This window comes from Mesoplodon densirostris, chromosome 14, assembly GCF_025265405.1.
Source record: "Mesoplodon densirostris isolate mMesDen1 chromosome 14, mMesDen1 primary haplotype, whole genome shotgun sequence".
In the NCBI taxonomy this organism is placed as follows: domain Eukaryota; kingdom Metazoa; phylum Chordata; class Mammalia; order Artiodactyla; family Ziphiidae; genus Mesoplodon; species Mesoplodon densirostris.
In genome coordinates, this window is record NC_082674.1 from 58,952,307 (window position 1) to 58,972,070 (window position 19,764).

Genomic DNA, 19,764 nt, shown 5'->3' on the forward strand with positions numbered 1-19,764 from the left:
ATAGCTCCCTGGGGTAAAAGATGAAACTTTTACCCGTGGAACGTTTTTTTCTCTATACAATACTACAGCAGACACAATTGAGTGTGGAACCCTCTGCCTGGGTCATGCTCTAACTAACTGAGCTATTCTGCCCAGAAAGACACCTGCCTTGCTTGGGCCCGTTACTATGGTAATTATGGCCACACCACCAGGCACCTCTTGAGAGCAGGGCTCTTGGAAAGCAGGTGGCTGGAGATTTCTACTGACTTGTTCTTTTTTTTTTTTCTTTTCAGATTATCAAGGAGCTCCCTCCACCCCCTGCTGAGGAAAGTGAGGTGAGTGACCAGGTGGACAGGATGGTGGAGTGGGGCAGAGAGCTGACTGGGCAGCCCGAGACTCAGGCCTCTGCAAAGCAGAGCTAAGTCAAGCCCAGATTCCCACTGAGTACAAAGCAGCAAAGAGGGAGGTAGGTCTTTGGCTCTTTCCTAACCAAGAATGAACAGGAACTGAACTGAACTGGCAGCCAAAGGCAGAATGGTTTTTGGAAGGTTTTCTCCTTGCAAGAAAAATTTGAAATGCAAACATAAATAGTTTTATACATACAATTATTTGGAGCCCCAAGGTACTGATTTTTCCTGTAAAACAGACACTTGATGGATCTCTTCTCCCTGCAGAGATTTATGCTTTATATGTGTAGATCAGAGTGAATTTGCCACATCGTCCAAGCAATCAGTGGTTCTAGAAACAGATGGTGCTGAAGTTTGTCAGGCAGTAAAGAAAATACAGTGGAGGGGGATATGCTAGTATTCCAGCCTTGCATAGGATATTAGACCTTCATCATTTAAAGGAAGAAAAATGACTTAAATTCCACCGTAAATTGTCCAATAAGCAGGTCTGGTGCATGTGTGGCCTGGAGGCGTTAAAGGCTAATGGTGAGAAGGAGCATCCCTGGGCAGCAGTGCCTGCCCAGTGCTTTTCCTGATCCTCCGATTACTCCTGGGTTAGCTGGCCTCCCTCAATGCAACACTAACCAATTTAGAAGCCAGAGTACAGGTCTGCAAACTTAGTGGGATCAGAAGATATATTGGTGAGGTTTCAAGTTCATTGTCCTTAATCCTTAAGGTCTGTTGTTGCAAAGCGAGCACCACCCCCCTCACCATTCGTCTTCCCAATGCCTTTGTCAAGTTTCCTACATACAGAAAAAATAAATAAATAAATAAGGCTTACATTTAAAATTCCATGTGGCTCTTATATCCTGAATTATAAGCTTGTAAGCTAAGGGATTTAATAGCTGCAATCAATTAAAGCGCATCTTGTTGGAATGCTAACTTTCTGCCCAGAAATCAGAGGAGGAAATTACATTTCTGTGCACAGAGGAGGGAGGAAAAAAAACTCTCCTGACATCCACAAAAGCCTTTTCTTAATCCTTCAAGAGAAAGCACCGTGGCTAGTTCCCCGGGTTCCAGCTTGGCTGTGGATCTGTTGTGTGCAGCTGGGTCTTATACTCCCAGAGAAAAATAGGGCAAGAAGCTCTCGCTGAGGTTGCTCTGTTTGCCCTGAGGTGAAGAATGTTCCCTTCACTCACTGTGTTCAGTTAGCAGAGTTATTGCCCTTTTCTGTTGCTAGCTCTGCATTTGCCTTTCGAAGGTGATGTGGCAGCCACCATGGCCAAAGTGGTGGCTGGAGACTTAGGTCCAAGACTGTGGGGTGTGGTTGACCCCAGGCCCCAGCATCTAGCCTAGGACTCCACACACAAAACAAACTCAATAAGTATTTGTAGAATGAAGTCTGAGAGCCAACGATACAATTTTGGAGGAAAAAAAAAAAAAGCCCAAGCTAGTAAACCACCAAGAAAGAATAGCTAAAAGCAAGAGAAAAGAGGTAGTTGAATTTTTCCAGTTTCATCCACTATTCTTTTGTGTGTGTGTGTGGTACACGGGCCTCTCACTGTTGTGGCCTCTCCCGTTGCGGAGCACAGGCTCTGGATGCGCAGGCTCAGCGGCCATGGCTCACAGGCCCAGCCGCTCCGCGGCATCTGGGATCTCCCCAGACCGGGGCTCGAACCCATGTCCCCTGCATCGGCAGGCGGACTCTCAACCACTGCGCCACCAGGGAAGCCCCACTATTCTTATGGAAGTCATACTTTCACCTCAAGAAGGCAGACCTGATTTCTGAAACAGAATGACAACCTGAGGACACTTGAGACCTACCAGGTTCTGTTAGACCTATAGGAGTTTCCGGGCTGGCCGGGGCGGGCTGCAGGCTGTGCTGATTACCTGGGCATGCGTGCTGGCCCTGATTGTTCCTTGGCCCTGTGAATTAAGCAGGCTTAATCTCCTTCCGAATGTGTTTTGGCAGAAAAAAATAAAAAATAAAGAAATCCCACAGAAACGATGACATAACTCAGCCCATAAAAGTATTTTATACAAGGCCCTAAAAATCATAGCCTGAATCTAGACAACCTTCTCCACTGCAGCTCCCTGTGTTCAAATCCCAGCAGCCTTTCAAGCACAGCTCCTATGCTGTAATTCCTTCCACCAGAGCTAATTTCTACCTTCTCCACATTCCCAGGGTATTTATTTATTAAACTTTTCCTTCTGCATCAAAGTTCAAGACCATTAGCTATACTTGAAGGTCAGGATCTATATCTAATTAATCTTTGACTTATTCCCCAAAGAGCTTAATACAGTATCTAACATTCAATAATTAGCCAAATGAGGTTAAATAATCTCTGCCATGTATATGAACAGGCATCAATCATCCAAACTTTCATCAGCTCTGTAAGCATCATATCCTAAGGGAGGTAAATCTACTAAAACATGAAGAAACTTAGACAATGGACACAACCTTATAATGAGCTCTCAGTGATCCTCTTTATTAGGGAATATCAAAATGCATAATATAAAAAGGCATGACTTTTTGAGATTTCGTGCAACCAACAGTAATGTTTCTGTATATAAAGACAGGACAAAGAAAAATTACTTGAAATTTCAAGCTCTCCACAAAAACAAGGAAGCTCAATTTTCACAACCAAAAAGGGCATTTCCTGGGTTAAGGGTCTTCTCTAATTGGCAACAGAGTGAGGATTCCTCACTGAGTCTCTAGTTATTCCAAACAATTGGCAGTTTATGGGAGAATCAATATTGCAGTACTTCATCTGCTGATTTAGTTCTAAATGTCCTCACCTTCCATGGATTTTCTGACCATTTGAGAGGGAGAGGGATGTGTACTGAAGGAAATGACACTGGGTGGGCATCCAATTAACAATAAGTACCTAGCTTTGAATGATGAATTTATTTCTAGGCTTATTATCATGCTCACTGACCTAACAATTTCTCTGTGACAAGAATTTTTTAGATGGGAAAACTGAGCTATAGAAAAATTAAACAACTTGTCTAGGAGCAGACAAATTGAACTTCTTAATAGCATCAGGCCTGTTACCTCTCACAGCTGTGTCTACACAGACAGCCAGACTACCTACTCTGGAGAGGTGAAGGACCAAGCTTCTGCCAGGCGTCCTTTTTCCAGTGGACATCTGACACACACTGATACATACATGCACACTTGCACACACACACACATGTCTGCTCCAATCAGAGGTCCTGGAACAGACCCAGCAGTCAGTCTTCTATCTTCAGTAGTTTAAAATGGAACATTGCTTTAAAAAATAAACACACAATTCTTTATTGAAGAACACAAGACAGTCACTGTGTTCATCACTGTGTGTGTGTGAACAGATATGATGGTACCAACACATATAGTTAAGTCAGTTGGAATTTTTTGGTATTTACAAACAGAAGTGTTGATGAATTTTCCTGACTCGCCAATTCACTCCTAGGAGTTCATCTCCAAGGCTGACTGACATTGAAGGTGACCTCTCTGGCTTATCCCCAAAGACTTCAGATGAGACAGAACAGCCAGATCTACTTGAGGTCTGCCCTCCCCTCCAGAGCCTCTTGGGCCTGGGAGTTTCTGTAGCCTTAATCCTTTGTTTCATGTCGTCACCCTCACAAAACTCACCCCTCTGTAAACGTAAACGATCTTGTTGACAGCTGCATTCTCTCTGTTTTTCTCAAAATACAACACTGTGCAGTGGGGCACAACTACAGTTGCTTGAGCGAGTGAAGGAAGGAATGGACAAATACAGGGCCCTTGTTTGGGGCTACATAGGGTTTATCCTAAGGCTTTAAGACGTGTTACAGTTCAGTGACCTTTTTCATGAATTCAAAGTCTGATTTAAAACTGTTTCCTTGGGCTCCATTCCGTTTCAGTTACGTTCTCCCTTCCATAGGTAGTTCGCACTGGTACCCATAGTGAATTGGAGATTGAGAGCCTATTTGGGTCAAACTAGCCGTCTGTCTCTTCTGCCAAATGGATGTCAGAGAAGCAGGAATGTTAAAGAATTTGTAGACTGAGTCTCAGAGGGCCACCATATGCACAGCTCCAGGGGGCGCTATTCACATCATGGCCTACAAGGAGGAGTGAGGCAACCCCAGGATCAGTGATCTCACCCCTTCTCCTTGCTGGTTTGCTTAATAACTAACTAATTGTTAACTATCTGTTGAGTGAGTGAAGGTCAATACAAGGGACCGTGGCCAATACAAGAAGGGAGCATTGAATTCTCTGGGGAATCAGGGAGTTCTTCACAGAATAGGTTACATTCGAGCAATATCTTAAAAGACAGGTAGAAGAAGTGGGAGAAGTTTGTCCCGAGCATATGGAGCAGTGAATGTTGAAGCATGGGGCTCTACAAAAGCCTGGCATGATTAGAAAGATGGAAAGTTTCAGTGTGTGATGGTAGCACAGGACTAATCCAGTTATGGGCTAACCAAATGTGTGCATCAGACTTCATATTTTACAGCTTTTTTCCTCCTAGAGCAGATCTGCCTGAGGACAAGCAGGTCAGAATGGGCCTCACTGTCTGAATCACGTGGTGCCACTTGTGTTACCCAAACATCAGACAGCTGGATATCTGGGGCCACCACATCCTTTAAAATTTAAACACAACTTCCCCTGATGGGAAACCAGCATCCCTCCCTAATCTCTGAGGTTTCTCCAGGCACCACTGACTCCATTTCTGGCTTCTTCTGTCTTATCTCCTCTCAGAAGGAGATAGATACCATCTGACAAACCAGATCCCTCCATCCCCCAAAGGCACCGCTGGCACAAAGCCATCTGCATAGGGAGTTTTACTGAGGGTTTAAGAGTATGAGTGGGTTACAACACAGCGCAGCCAACGAATAACTTCCGACAGACTGTTAAAAAGCCCCTTCATTCCACTCCTGGAAGGTTCTCCTGGCCGTCTCGGGGGGAGTGGGGGGCAGGGCAGGGGCTGGCAGTTTTCTGGAGCTCCGTTCCACTCTTCTGCTCGTCTTCTGCTGACCGCCCACAAACCCCTGATTCCTACGGCTTTGCTAACACAAAGCAATTCAGCTCCTCCAGCCTGTCCTCCATTTATCATACTGGTGGTTTTTCCCCTCCCTGCGACATCCTTAAAGGGCAGTTTGAGGGGGACTTCCCCCAAAGCCCTTATACTTGATTAGATGTAGAAATTCACCTCGGGTACTGACAATTCTGTTAGTGGAATTGCTGGGGACTATGATTTTACTCCATCAATTTTTGGCCAAATGAAAAAAACACATCAAAGTTTCCCTTCTCTTCTGAAGATTGCAAAACCCTCCCGTCTCTAGAATGTGTAAACAGAGCCATGGTAACTGCAGGGAAATTCTGACTCTCCCTTTGGTCAAACCCCGGGCCTCTGTGTTGTCTTTTGGTGTTGTTGTTTGAGTTTGGCAGGCGAGCTCGGGTCAGGGGATTAAAGGCAGCCTTGGTGTATCAGGAACGCGTGGAGCAGTCTGCAGTCTCGGCATTTCCCGTGTGGGATGTGGGCCCTGCACATGCGCAGAAGGCCGGCCCAGCCTGGGTACCCAGGCACCGCGGAGAAATAGAGCCCTCGGGGCGGGAAGAGATGAGCGGGAGGGCGCTCCGTGTGCAAATATAGGGGGAATCCCAGACAAGGAATCAGCAAGCCAGATCGGAACTTCTCTTCATTTTTCTGGATCTGACTACCCTCTTCTGTGCAATGAAAAGGCTCAATTAGATGGTCTGTAATGTTTGTGCTCCTGTCATTTAAGAAATTAGGAGACTCATAAGACCTTTTCAGCCCCCTAGTGAATAAGAGCAGCTTTATTCTTGGAGTTTCATACATTCTTGGTGCTATGTTCAGTTTAGGGTGACTTAATTTCAGTTAAGTCCATTGAACAAGGCACTAGACCAGACATGCCCAGGCTTTTTGAAGCCATGTTTCATGTATGACACACAGACACACTCTGGTGGTAAAGTTTAACCATATAAACTTCCTGGTTGACATCATCATCAGAAGCTTTCTGAAATTATATCATAAGGTAAAGTACTGTGAGCTATAGTATTTTCTTGCTTGGGTCTTTATTTATTTATTTATTTATTTATTTTTGCTTTGCCTTGTTTTTATTTATTATTTTGCCATGTTTTATAGTCAGAAGTCTTCAAAATTAGCAGCTACAAGGGTTGAGAAGTAGAAAACTAGCATTTGTTTGAAAGCATCAAATGGTTGGAAAAGAAAAACAAAAAAGGGCAAAACCTTGAATTTTGTCAACACTGGGAAACAATCAAATGAGAGTGTGGCTGCCTGGGCTCAAATCCAGCTCCACCACATTCAAGCTGGGTGACTCAGTCACTTAATCTCTCTCTTCCTTCTCTGTAAAATGGGTGTAATAGCACCAACTACCTCAGTGGCTATTTGTGAGCTAACTGGTTTATTTTATTTTATTTTATTTTTCATCTCTGGAAATCAAATTTTATTAGAAATACAAAAACGGGATAAAACCTTTGAGACAATTTCTTGTCTGTTGGGCCTTTTCTTCCCAGGTCCCTTAATTATCAGATCTCTATTGTAAGGGATCCAAATACATCTTAAGAGCTTTGTCTTACCCATTAAATTTATCTGACAACATGTAGGTTTGAAAGATTAAAGATGAGCTAACTGGTTTAATATTGATACATGTCAAGCGCCCAGATGAGTGACCGGCATATACACGGTAAAGAGTACATAAATCCAGCTGTGGTTACTGTGAATTCAATACTCGCAAATATTGAGCACCTACTGTACACCAGGCTCCGTGCAAGATTTAAAATATAAGGCTCAACAGAATCCACTGTGCCTTCAGGGCACACAGTCCCACGTCCAAGAAGGACATATACGTTGAAGAGAGAGAGAGACACAGAGAGAGACTGACCCATTCTGCTCATCTGCCAGAATGTTGCAAGTCCTCTGGTCAGCGGTGATCACTGTCCTTTAGATGTATTCATGTTTTTTTTTGAATTTTTAAAAAGAAGCCTGCCTATTGCAAGCGCAGCAGGTCACCCTGGGAGTCTTAATGTGTTACGTGTTACTGTTTTGCTTTGTCACCTCTGGCTCTGATCTCTCTTCTGCCGACCCATGCTTTATACCCTGCCCCATGCATGGGATGCCCCTTTCCATACAGTGACGGCCCCACATGGGACTCTACTGCCTCTGAAAATGCCTCCAACACAAGTCTGTAGGAGGCCCGCTTGTTCGGAGTTCATCTTGCTGCTTTGCTGACCCCTTTTTTAGCTTCCTTTCCCTCCCCAGGAGGGAAATTACGCCACCACCTTATAGCCCATCCAGGACCGTAGATGGTGAGTCTTTCTCCCCACAACAGGAATAATCACAGTGCCAAGATGAGGCACAGTTTTGCTGATTATCCTTCCCTTTTCCATCCATAAACTTACAAGCTCCTTCATCTTGAAAAATATAATCAGTGCTAACTTCCTGTCTCTGAGCTAAGTTGCAGACACTGAGTTCACTGCTTTATTTGAATCATCTCATTTAGTTTATTTGTAAATTCAGCAGATAATTCTTGGGCTTCTACCACGTACTAGATGCTGTACTAAAAGCTGAGAAGAGAACAGTAAATACGACAAATAACCAGAAGTTTCCTTGGAACTTACATCCCAGTGTGCAGAGACAGACAATAAATAAATAGCAAGCCATGGTAAGAGCTAAAAAGAAAAATAAAACAGATTGATGGGACGAAGAGACTGGGACTACTTGAGAAGGTTGTCCAGGGAAGGCCTCTCTGTGGAGTGATAAGAAGGATCCAACCATGAAAAGACCAGGGGAAAAGCCATTCCTGGACAAGGGGATGCACACAGTCCCCGAGACAGGAATGCATGCAGAATATTTGAGGGCCAGAGAGAAGGGGAGCGTGGTAAGGAAGAAGGCTGGAGAGGTGAGCAAAGGCCAGAGCTCACAGGGCAGAGTCAGGGTTTGGAATTTATTCTGCTGCTTTGTGGAGCATGGATCGTAGGTAAGAGGGCAGCAGGAAGGTCTGTTAGGAGACCACCTCAGTGTCTAGGAGAAGGCTTATGCGGACTTGAGACCAAGGTGGTGGAGGTGGTGATGGAGGTACAGTTGGAGAAGTCACAAATTTGGAATCTTTTAGAAGTAGCGTCAACAGAGCTCTCTGGCAAATTGAGATGGGGTGGGAGAGGGACAGTGGGGGAGAGAGAATTCAAGAGTGACTCCTAGGCAGAGGGGAAGACTATGGGAGGAGCAGGTCTGAGGTGGGGAAATCAGGACTTCTTTTTGACTTGGTATTGCTTTGTTTTGTTTTAACCTCTTTAGTGGAGTATAATTGCTTTACAATGGTGTGTTAGTTTCTGCTGTATAACAAAGTAAATCAACTATACGTATACATATATCCCCATATCTCCTCCCTCTTGCGTCTCCCTCCCACCCCTCTAGGTGGTCACAAAGCACTGAGCTGATCTCCCTGTGCTCTGCGGCTGCTTCCCACTAGCCCTCTGTTTCACATTTAGTAGTGTGTATATGTCAATGTTACTCTCTCACTTTGTCCCAGCTTCCCCTCCCCCCTCCCCGTGTCCTCAAGTCCATTGTCTACGTCTGTGATGCGGTATTTTGAGATGTTGATTAGTCCCCCAGGAGGAGATGTCCGTGTCAACGGAGTTCAGAGGAGTCAGGGATGAAGATGTAAATTGACAAGTCATTAACATGTAGATGGGATTAGATGAGATACCCTATAAAGGAGTAGAGATGCAGAAGAGAACAGGTCCCAAGGATACACCACAGTCTAGCCACGTAGTGCTGCTCTTTATTCTCACTTTACAGGTAAGAAAAATAAGCTTAGGTAGGTTAAGTGATTTCCCAAGGCCCCAGGGAAGCGGTAGCCCTGGGATTTAACCCAGGCGGTCTACCCCTATCCACTTTGCGATAGTGGACACATACATACAGCAATGGTGCTTTGCTTCCTTCATGTGTCACAATCTCTCTGCAGGAAGAAGATGATGATGGTCTGCCTAAGAAAAAGTGGCCTACGGTAGATGCCTCTTATTATGGTGGGCGAGGCGTTGGAGGCATTAAAAGGATGGAGGTAAGAGGACAGCTTCATGTACTCATATCTATGTGCTGACTATTCAGGGATGGAAAACCAAAACAAATGGGTGAAAACTCACACTTGAGGTCTAATGAGGATGTGAACTGTGAGGCATCAGATGGAGAGATGGCGGGTACAGCCTCTGACCTGTGCACTCCTGTATCTTGCCCACTGTGAGTCAGAGCGGTTCACGCATTGGCTCAACCCCACCCGCAGTGGTTTCTTCTCTCACTGGAATAAAATTCAAAGTTCTTGCCTGGGCCCACAATGCCTTTGCACGTACTGTCCCCACAGCCTGGACAGTTCCTCCCCTAAATATCCATGCCCCTCGCTGTCTTTCTCTGCTCCTTTAGCCCTCCCCCTTGCCCTTTTTCCACACCACCGCTCTTCTCTGACCCTCAAAACCCAAAGGAAATGAGGACTGGGTAGCACATCATACTGTTATTTGTGATTCTCGTTCTCCAGAGCCATCATATTTTATTTTGTCATTTTGGTTTTTTTGTATGTTATTTATTTTAGGTTCGTTGGGGAGAAAAGGGCTCCACAGAAGAAGGTGCTAAGTTGGAGAAGGCAAAGAATGCGAGAGTCAAGATGCCAGAGCAGGAGTACGAATTCCCGGAACCCCGAAATCTCAACAACAACATGCGCAGGCCCTCGTCCCCCCGGAAGTGGTATTCTCCGATCAAGGTGTGCCTCTTTCTACTCAAAAACCCATCCTCACTCCTCCTAAAACACTTACGTAGTAAGAATCAGAATCTTTTGGTATGATAAAATATCAAACCAGGGCTTCCCTGGTGGCACAGTGGTTGGGAGTCCGCCTGCCGATGCAGGGAATGCGGGTTCGTGCCCCGGTCCGGGAAGATCCCACATGCTGCGGAGCGGCTGGGCCCGTGAGCCATGGACACTGAGCCCGTGCGTCCGGAGCCTGTGCTCCACAACAGGAGAGGCCACAACAGTGAAAGGCCTGCGTACCACAAAAAAAAAAAAAAAAAATCAAACCAAAATCCAGCTTATCACAAAGAAACAAATTTTAAAATCATGGACTTGAAAGTATAAGTGTGTACTTTCTCAATTTCCACAATATCAAGGTGAGAGCTGGGCTTTTTTAATGGAAGTATAGTTGATTTACAATGTTTTATTAGTTTCAGGTATACAGCACAGTGATTCAGTTTCATGTATATATATTCTTTTTCAGATTCTTTTCCATTATAGGTTGTTACAAAATATTGAGTATAGTTCCCTGTGCTATACAGTGGGTCCTTGTTGGTTATCTATTTTATATATAGTAGTTTGTTTCTGTTAATCTAAAACTCCTAATTTATCCCTCCCTGCCTCCTTTCCCTTCTGGTAACCATAAGTTTGTTTTCTACGTCTGTGAGTCTGTTTCTGTTTTATAAGTAAGCTCATTTGTATAATTTTTTTAGATTCAACATATAAGTGATAGCATATGGTATTTGTCTTTCTCTGTCTGACTTACTTCACTTAGTATGACAATCTCTAGGTCCATCCATGTTGCTGCAAATGGTATTATTTCATTCTTTTTTTGCAGCTGAGTAATATTCCATTGTATATATATATACCACATCTTCTTTATCCATTTATCTGTTGATAGGCCTTTAGGTTGCTTCCCTGTCTTGGCTATTGTAAATAGTGCTGCTATGAACATTGGGGTGCATGTTATGTTTTTGTCTTTTCTGGATATACGCCCAGGAATGGGAGCTGGGCTTTTTAAAATCACCATGGCAAAGTGGTGGAATGAGAGTGGACTAGGAGAAAGTGACTTGGGCAGTAACCCCAGAGGATCATTATAAATTACAGTAACATCTGGTAACTTCACTGGTCAGAAATTTCATAGTCTAACAACAATGGCAGGATTCTCCTTAATGCCTAATCTCTGTTCCTTTTGCCATAACATAAGCCCATCTCCCTTTATTCAAGCCACGCGCTGGTGTATCAGGACACGCTAGTGGACTGTGTTGGCCATAGATCTGATACTCACTCTTCCTGGCTGTAAGCAAAATGCCTTATTTCTCCAGTATCTCTCTTCCCCCCACAGCTCCAGGGCTTAACTAAAACCCTCTTTGACTTATTGGGAAATTTAAGTCATAGGAGGCAGTTAATGCTTCCTAAAGTCCTCTTTTCTCTTCCTGTTGGGTGCAGGTATCTTTGAATTCATGTGATTCATCCAACACCCTTGCTCTGTGGTCTTGCCCATAAGCATCTACACTAAGCCAGTTGTCAGAGAGCACTAGGAAGTCGTAGCTAAACAGACTGACATAATCTGTCCCCATTCCCTCGTTTCCTGCCATGGAAAACTGAGATGCTAGAGTCCTTCCTCTGCCCAGGTCTGGAGCCCAAGGCTCCATCTCAGGTCTACAGCCTCTAGTTCTGTGCTGCAGACAGAACTATGCCAAGTCCAAGGACTCAGCGAAAGATTCAATATAAGAACCAGCTCTCATCACCACCCCATACACACACACACACACACACACACACACACGCAGCTTTACCCTTCTTCCAGTGACAACAGAAATAACACCCATCATTCGCTGAGATATTTGCTAATTTTAGAGCAGACTTTCTGCCATGAAATCAAAAGAAATAACCATTTTAAACAGTGGAGGGAAACTTTCTTAGTAGTTGTCTCTGCTCTGCAGAGCTACCTCACGCTCAGACTAATCGCCGTGCATTTCCATTTTGGTTTGACGTGTTTAACGTGGTGAGATTCTGTAGATAAGCCACCCCTCCCCCCAGGGAAATGGGTTGAACTCTGGAAAAATGTAGGCAAAATGTGGTTTGCTTGACTAACAGCTGTTTGCTTCTAATTATTTTCTAATGTGGAACATGCAGTGGCGTGCATACATGTGCAGACAGGAAGGAGCCAAGTAGAATCTCAGAGACGAAGACGAAAGGGGATTTTCTATTATGTTGTTTTCAGGAATCTGTACCTCGTGACTAATACAACGTATTTGGTAAGAGCCAGGTTTTCATCTCTGTAATCTTGGACATTGAGAGAACATTCATTCTATTTGAAAAATTCAATTTCTGCTTGAAAGCATGTTATTCATCTGTTAACTAGTGGTTTAGGACTGAGTTTTACGAAATAAATGAGGATATGGACAACTAGATTTAGAAATCTCAAAACACTCCCAACACACACTTGGAATTAGATCCAGTTCAACTGAGTATTTGTTGTGCACCTACTCTGTGCCAGGTACTGCTGGCTATTGAGTGTATGGAGGATCTCAAGCTTGGCTGAGAATCAGAATCACCTGGGAGAGCTTTAAAAATACAAATTCCCAGGCCTGATGTCTCAAACCTAATGATTCATTCTCACGATAGGCTTTCAAAGGCTCTCTGGCCTTCAAAACCTGCCCACTTTTTCTCATCATGTGAAACTCCTTTTTTCCCCAACGGCTCCCTTTTCAAATTTCTCATCCAAACTCCCTAAGTGAGACCCCTCTCTTGCCCTTGCCCCAGTTATCGCCCTCTCCACAGCCCCTGCTCTTCAGCCTTGGTCATTGTGTGTGTGTGTGTTTGTGCATGTATATGTGTGTGTTTGTGTGCGTGTCGTGTGTGTGTGTGTACTGCTTCTCAAAGTGTGGTGCCTGGAGCAGCAACATCAGCATCCCCCAGGAACTCAGTAGAAATGAACATTCTCAGGCCCCAACCCAGATCTACCAAATAGGCAACTTTGGGGGTTGGGCCCAGTGACCTGGATTTTAGCAAGTCCAGTTAATCAGTTGTCACACAAGGTTCCAGCCAGCCTTCCAGAGGAGGCTCCCTGAGGGCGGGAACTGTGGTGCATGGCAAAGTGGCCACAGTCATGCCTCAGAGATTTGTCAGAAGTCTCAGCCAGGGGACCATGTTAGGTTTCACACGAGCCTATTGTTCCCACAAACACAGCTGCTGGATTAATGTTAAGTGTTGGAAAACTGAGTGTCAAGGAATCACCAGAAAAGCCAGATGGAAAAAACTTGTGAAGCTGGTGGGCTTGCTAAGCGTCAGTAGGACTCCCTTGTTAGGACAAGAAGAAGTGTGAATGGTCCTCCTGCTGCTGGGGCAGCTCACACCAAGGCTTACTTAGCACACTCATTGTACCATAGCTCTTTTGTGTAGCTGCTCCTGTTTATGAGTCTTCCCTCCACCAGATTTGACCCCCCGGAGGCACCAATTATGCTTAACTCATCTTTGAATCACCCATAAACAGCAGTGTACCTGGCACGGAGTAGGGATTCCACCATCTCTTGTTAAAGAGACACATGGGACGTAATTATGAAACAACTCCCAGAGCATCAAGCCAGATAGACTTTCTCCTGTGACCCACACAAATCACTTAGGTACTCTCGATCCAAAGAAGGTGACACTCTTCTTGCCATCTCTTTGAGGAAAGGAGAGCAAAAGAGGTCATCTTATGTGTACCTGGACAGGTGGGCGAGGGAAGGGCGAGAGCAAGGAAGTTTGAGAGTAGAAGCACAGAAAGGAATTCAGAAGTCATAATGTACACTGTTGGTCCAGAAAAAGAACGGCCTTGCTACCAGAACTTCAGCCTTCACACTGTTTAATCCAGTGCATGGTCCACGATGAGCCACATTCTAGCCACAATGTCTATACACATTCACTAGGCCTTGGGCAAAACATTCAGCTTCATGCTGTGCTGTAAACTCTGCTTCCCTTTCCTGAACCCTCTCACCGGATTTGTCACGCTCCTGGCAGGAAACAGAAGGCACCCTCAGGAGGGTTGAAATCACACAGATCGGGGAAGGGTTAAGAGAGCGGGGACTACTCTTCGTTGCATAGCAATGGTGAGGCACCCAGGGGCTAGCAACAGTGAGAGCTGTTACATCTCTAGGCCTGAAGAGCAAGGAGGCGAGAGGGTGTCACTGGAACCAGTGAGAGCTGCAGCTCCGGAGAAGAGGCCACCCAGTGGGAGCTGTGGTCACAGAGAGGGTCAGCTATCTAAATCTACCCTGATCCGTGTTTTTATATGGCCCACAAGTTAAGAATGGCTTTTTGTATTTTTAAATGATTATATCAGCATCTACATAATAGCCTGGAGTTTGCCTCTTGACCTACAAAGCCTAAGATATTTACCCATTGGCTCTGTACAGAAAATGTTTGCAGACCCTGTCCCTATAAGAATGCAGCCACCCACTCCTCCTTGCATATTATGTGTGTTGAGTCATTTAATCCTCACAACAACCCTGTGAGGTATTATCTCCATTTTACAGATGAAGAAACAAGCATAGAGAGGTGTCAGTCACTTGCCCGAGGACACACAAATGGCAGCTCGAATTCAAATCAGGCAATCTGACGTGAGTCTAGGGATTTCCCTGGCAGTCCAGTGGTTAGGACTCCATGTTTCCACTGCAGGGGGCGCGGGTTCGACCCCTGGTCAGAGAACTAAGATCCTGCAAGTGGCAGGGCATGGCCAATAAATAGATAAATAAATAAATAAATATAGATAGATAGATAGATAAATAAGAATGCAGCCACCAGTGAAGGCAGGGCATAAAGAAAGAAAGAAAGAAAGAAAGAAAGAAAGAATTTTAAAAAAGAATGCAGCCACCAGTGAAGGCAGGGCTCAGGAAGGGAGCAGAAGGAGCAAGCAGCAACTGCCCCTCATCTTGCCCTTTTACCTCCTTCTTTTTTAAATTGAAGTTTAGCTGGTTTACAATGTTGTGTCAGTTTCTGCTGTACAGCAAAGTGATTCTATTATGCATATATATATTCTTTTTCAGATTCTTTTCCCTTATAGGTTATTACAGAATATTGAGTATAGTTCCCTGTGCTGTACAGTAGATCCTTGTTGGTTATCTATTTTATATATAGTACTCTGTATCTGTTCATCCCAAACTATGAATTTATCCCTGCCCCCCTCCACCTTTCCCCTTTGGTAACCGTAAGTTCGTTGTCTATGCTTGTGGGTCTATTTCTGTTTTGTAAATAAGTTCATCTGTATCATTTTTTTTTAATTCCACATATAAGCGATATCATATGATATTTGTCTTTCTCTGGCTGATTTCACTTAGTATGATAATCCCTAGGTCCATCCATGTTGCTGCCAATGGCATTATTTCATTCTTTTTCATGGCTGAGGAAGACTCCATGGTACCACATCTTTATCCAATCATCTGTCGACTCTCATCTCCCTCTGATGCCACCTGTTGGCCAAACCAAAGGGAAGCTAGATGATGCCATCTGTAGAGGTCAGGCTTCCAAGGCATGGAGCAAGGAAGGCAGAGAAACACAGAGAGTGGATAGCGGCAGGCAGCTCATGGAGGATAACCTGCCCCACTATAAACAGGGAGAACACCTCCACCCAGCGCAAAACTTTCAGGAGGTACTGGGAAGAGTCCTGGTTCCCCAATGAAGGTGGTCAGAATCATGTACACCTTTGAACGGGTTGCATTTGACTCGCTTTTTCGTACATTTCAGGAAATAGATTTGAGGAGCAGAGAAGCAGGGAAGCGCATTGCCTAAGCACATCCCGCAGGAAGTCACTGGGAGAAAGAGTCCGCAATGGGCTGCTCCCCGCCGTCGCCCAGGCTAATTTAAAGCACTGACCACACTGACCACACTTCACCCTTTCCTCATTCCAGGCTCATGATCAAGAAATTTTCCGATATTTGGCCTGAATTTTTCTTTGCTCAGTTTTCACCCCCGGCTTTACAGCAATCCCGTGCTTCTCGTTAAATTGGGACTGACCATTTCAGGCGAGTTAAGTAATGCCCAGATGTATGACCACCAGAAAGATTAAAACCAGGACTGTGTTCAGGTTTGCTGGAAGGCTTGCAGCCTTCAGAGAAATGATTTTTCTCCTTTTCCAGTAGCTCCTCCATGTGACTGGCAATGACAGAAATGACAGCTGAAGGACAAAAGCCAGAACCTGGCTGGCATGGCGGACCGGCCTGTGCTGCTTGCAGTGCCAGGGAGCGGGTGGTCTTCTGTTCAGTTTCTTTAAGGTGAACCTGTCATCCCTGGCCTCAAGCACCTCAGCCTTGTAATCAAGCAGCATTCAGTGGTGAAATGGTACTGAATGAAGCTATATGTAGCCTAGTAAGACACACTGAAGCCTTAAATGCTGTCAGATGTGCTGTTGATGTTCAACAGACTTTTTTTGTCCCTCCCCGGCTACTTTTTAGAATGGTTCCAAACATGTTTTAAACAGAGACCAAAAGAAAAAAGAGAAAAAAAAATTAACCATGAGTGATTTTGTGTGTGTGTGTGTGTGTGTGTAAGGAAAGTTTCCAACTTATGCATTAATTTATTTCATTTAAAGGGAAGCATGGGTCACGATATTTACCATATATTTTAAGGTGTAAAAAAATTAGTGTTAGGGTTTCCCTGGTGGCGCACTGGTTGAGAGTTCGCCTGCCGATGCAGGGGACACGGGTTCATGCCCCGGTCCGGGAAGATCCCACATGCCGTGGAGCAGCTGGGCCCGTGAGCCATGGCCGCTGAGCCTGTGCATCCTGAGCCTGTGCTCTGCAATGGGAGGGGCCACAACAGTGAGAGGCTCGTGAACCGCAAAAAAAAAAAAAAAAAGAAAATGTTAGTCTCTAATAGCCCTCTAAGTTGAACTACCCTCAAAATTCTCAACCTCTGACTAACTTCCAAATAGCTGAGGCAGACAAACCAGAAGAGAAGACACAGCTGCTGCCTGGCCCTCCATCCCCCCCGCCCCGCAAAAAAAAGAAAGAAAGAAGAAACCCAACCACAAAGCCCATGCACCAAGACGCTTTGAGTGTTGGGCCTCACAAACCTCCCTGGCACAGTCTTCTTGTTTAGGAAGAAACAAAAGCGAGCATTGGCATAGAACTCCCAGTTTGCCAGCCTTTGTGGTATGAAAGGTATTGATTGTCTGAGGCTGAGGTAGAGTTTGGGAGCCTGGAATTGGTACATTTCTCATGTTATAGTCAAAGTGTGTCAATTTCATATGAAAGAAAGGTATATGTAAATATCAGCTAATGCACTCTGGTGGAGGGTTCCCAGGATGGTAGGAAATCTTTGAGCTTCACAGAAGCATTTCTCTTCGGGAGTGAGGACCAGTGTCTTGACATGCACCTTGAAGAGAGACGCATGCATTCGGGACACTCAGATCTGAGAGAAATAGTGGAGTCAAGTCAAAGCCTCCCCCCAGGAGGAGTGGGTAAAGCCCGGGGACTGCTTGGAAGAATCCCCTGAGGCTCTTGTGTCCCTAAAGGGATGTTATTAATGAGCCCAGTAGCTACTGTCTTGAAATGATGGGCTTTTGCCTCCTCTCAGAAAATTAAACATAGGGGCCTTTGTTGTGCACTTCTGTTTGACTTTTGAGTTATGTTTATCCTCTTCTTGGTTATAAACACTCTTATTCTAAAGCTTACTTCAGCTCTTCTTGCATAAAAAGCTACCTGGCATAGGAGTAGAAAGAGGTATAGGATGCGTAGATTACCAAGATCATTTTCTGTGCCACACAGAATGGGGACTTCAGGTTTATTTGTGGGGCATTCTGAACTCAGAACACTGAGGGTACAACCAGAACTATCTGGTCTCACCTTGGCCAGGACAACTCATGATAGCAGCTCACCTGCATGAAGGGTTAACCTGGGTGAAGCGTGTACCACAAGTCAGGCACAGTCCCAAGGGCCTTTCCTGCACTCACTCCTTCATTTCTCACCACCACCCTCAAAATTAGAAACTGCTACTACTCCTCCTGTTTTACAGATGGCAAAACCAAGGCACAGAGAGGTTAGGTAACTCGCCTAAATGCACACTGCTAATAAGATGTCTCTTGGTTTATTTTATTAATAGCAAAGCATCCATTCCAGCTAGCCATGAAATCTGTTATTAATCAAGTAGTAGAAAGGACTGGGAGCCTGGAGGTAAAAGACCGATCAGGAAACTATTCTCAGGATGAGTGACAGATGATGAGGGCCTAGGCCAAGGCAGTAGCCGTGGAGACAGTGAGACAGGGCTGGACAGGAAGAGGTGACGGGGGGCTGTGACAGAGAGAACATTCGAGAGACGTGGTCGAAGCTGGATATTAAGGGGTGGCAGAGGGAGAGGAGGTGAGAATGTTTCTCTGGTGTCCGCCTTGCCCGTCTGGATGTCAGTGATGCCATGGACCAAGGCAGGGTACGCAAAGAGAGGAGCAGGTTGGGGAAAAATTGCTCAGTATGTGATGTTTGGTTTTTTTATACCTGTGATACGTTTACATTACAACTAAGATTCGGTGGGTATTTGGATCTGGAGCTCAAGAGAGGACTAAGCTGAAGATAGAATGTGTGAGCCATGGGCAGACAAGTGGAAGTTTGACCCATGGGACCAGGTGAGAGTAGTCAAAGTGAGCATTCAGGGCTTCCCTGGTGGCGCAGTGGTTGAGAGTCCACCTGCCGATGGAGGGGACACGGGTTCGTGCCCCGGTCTGGGAAGATCCCACATGCCGCGGAGCGGCTGGGCTCGTGAGCCATGGCCGCTGAGCCTGCGCGTCCGGAGCCTGTGCTCTGCAACGGGAGAGGCCACAACAGTGAGAGGCCCGCCTACCGCAAAAAAAAAAAAAAGTGAGCATTCAGCCTGGGGGTGAGACTAGAAGAGGGGGGACAGCAAGGGGACACCACCACATCTCGTGTAAGCAGAGGGGGGGGAGCAGAAGAGGCTGAAAAGGACCATGAGAGATATAGGAAGGAGAAGGCTGAACCAAGGGAGCGTGAGGAAGGGAGAGGCCCAGAGCCTCTGACCGCTGTAAAGAATCAAGTAAAATGAGGGCACAGGTGGCCAAGGCATTTGGTAGCCGGGATGCTGTGGGCAGCCTTAGCGAAGCAGCTTTGGTGGAGTGTTGGGGTCATCAAACACTGTCACAGAAGCCAGAGGGAAAGGGGGGAATGGAGCTGTAGGAGCACCAAATGAAGGACAGGTAGATCCATGCTTGCAAAGTTCAAATTATTGGATCCTTACACTCCGCAGTACATTCGTTTCCATCTTTCTACAGAGACTCCCAACTTTTCATTTTAATGACTTTACCCCATCGTTGATAAGACTGAATGAATACTTTCTACGAGACAAGTATCTTACTTCACTATCTAATTGTAAGCCTTTTAACAAATCTATAGGGTAGACAGGATTATTCTCTTTTTTTTTAAAGATGAGAAAGGCAAGGCTTAAGGACATGAAACAGCTTGTCCAAGGCTGCAGCAGAGCTGGTGAGGGGAAGCCCCAGAATGCAAACAGTCTGAATCCAGTCATTTTGTGCTGAAATATCATTCTATGATCTGTTGCCTCAAAGAAACACACGCTTTCTCCTGGTGTTACACATCTAGGTGGTTTCTGCCCCTTTGCCCTGCATGGAGCA

The 19,764-nt window shown here is 45.3% G+C and overlaps 1 protein-coding gene across 6 annotated transcripts in view; it reads left to right on the top strand.

Moving 5' to 3' along the window:
* ANTXR1 (ANTXR cell adhesion molecule 1) overlaps positions 1-19,764 on the top strand; it is a 292,266-nt gene that overhangs the window by 168,294 nt on the left and 104,208 nt on the right. For all 6 annotated transcript variants that reach the window (XR_009534396.1, XM_060117934.1, XM_060117933.1 and 3 more), the window contains exons 14-16: positions 273-314; positions 9,336-9,431; positions 9,954-10,121. Coding sequence is in view for 5 of the 6 variants with exons in the window: in XM_060117934.1 (XP_059973917.1) it covers positions 273-314; positions 9,336-9,431; positions 9,954-10,121 (306 nt within the window). In the remaining variant the exon portion in view is untranslated. The remainder of the gene's footprint in view (positions 1-272; positions 315-9,335; positions 9,432-9,953; positions 10,122-19,764) is intronic.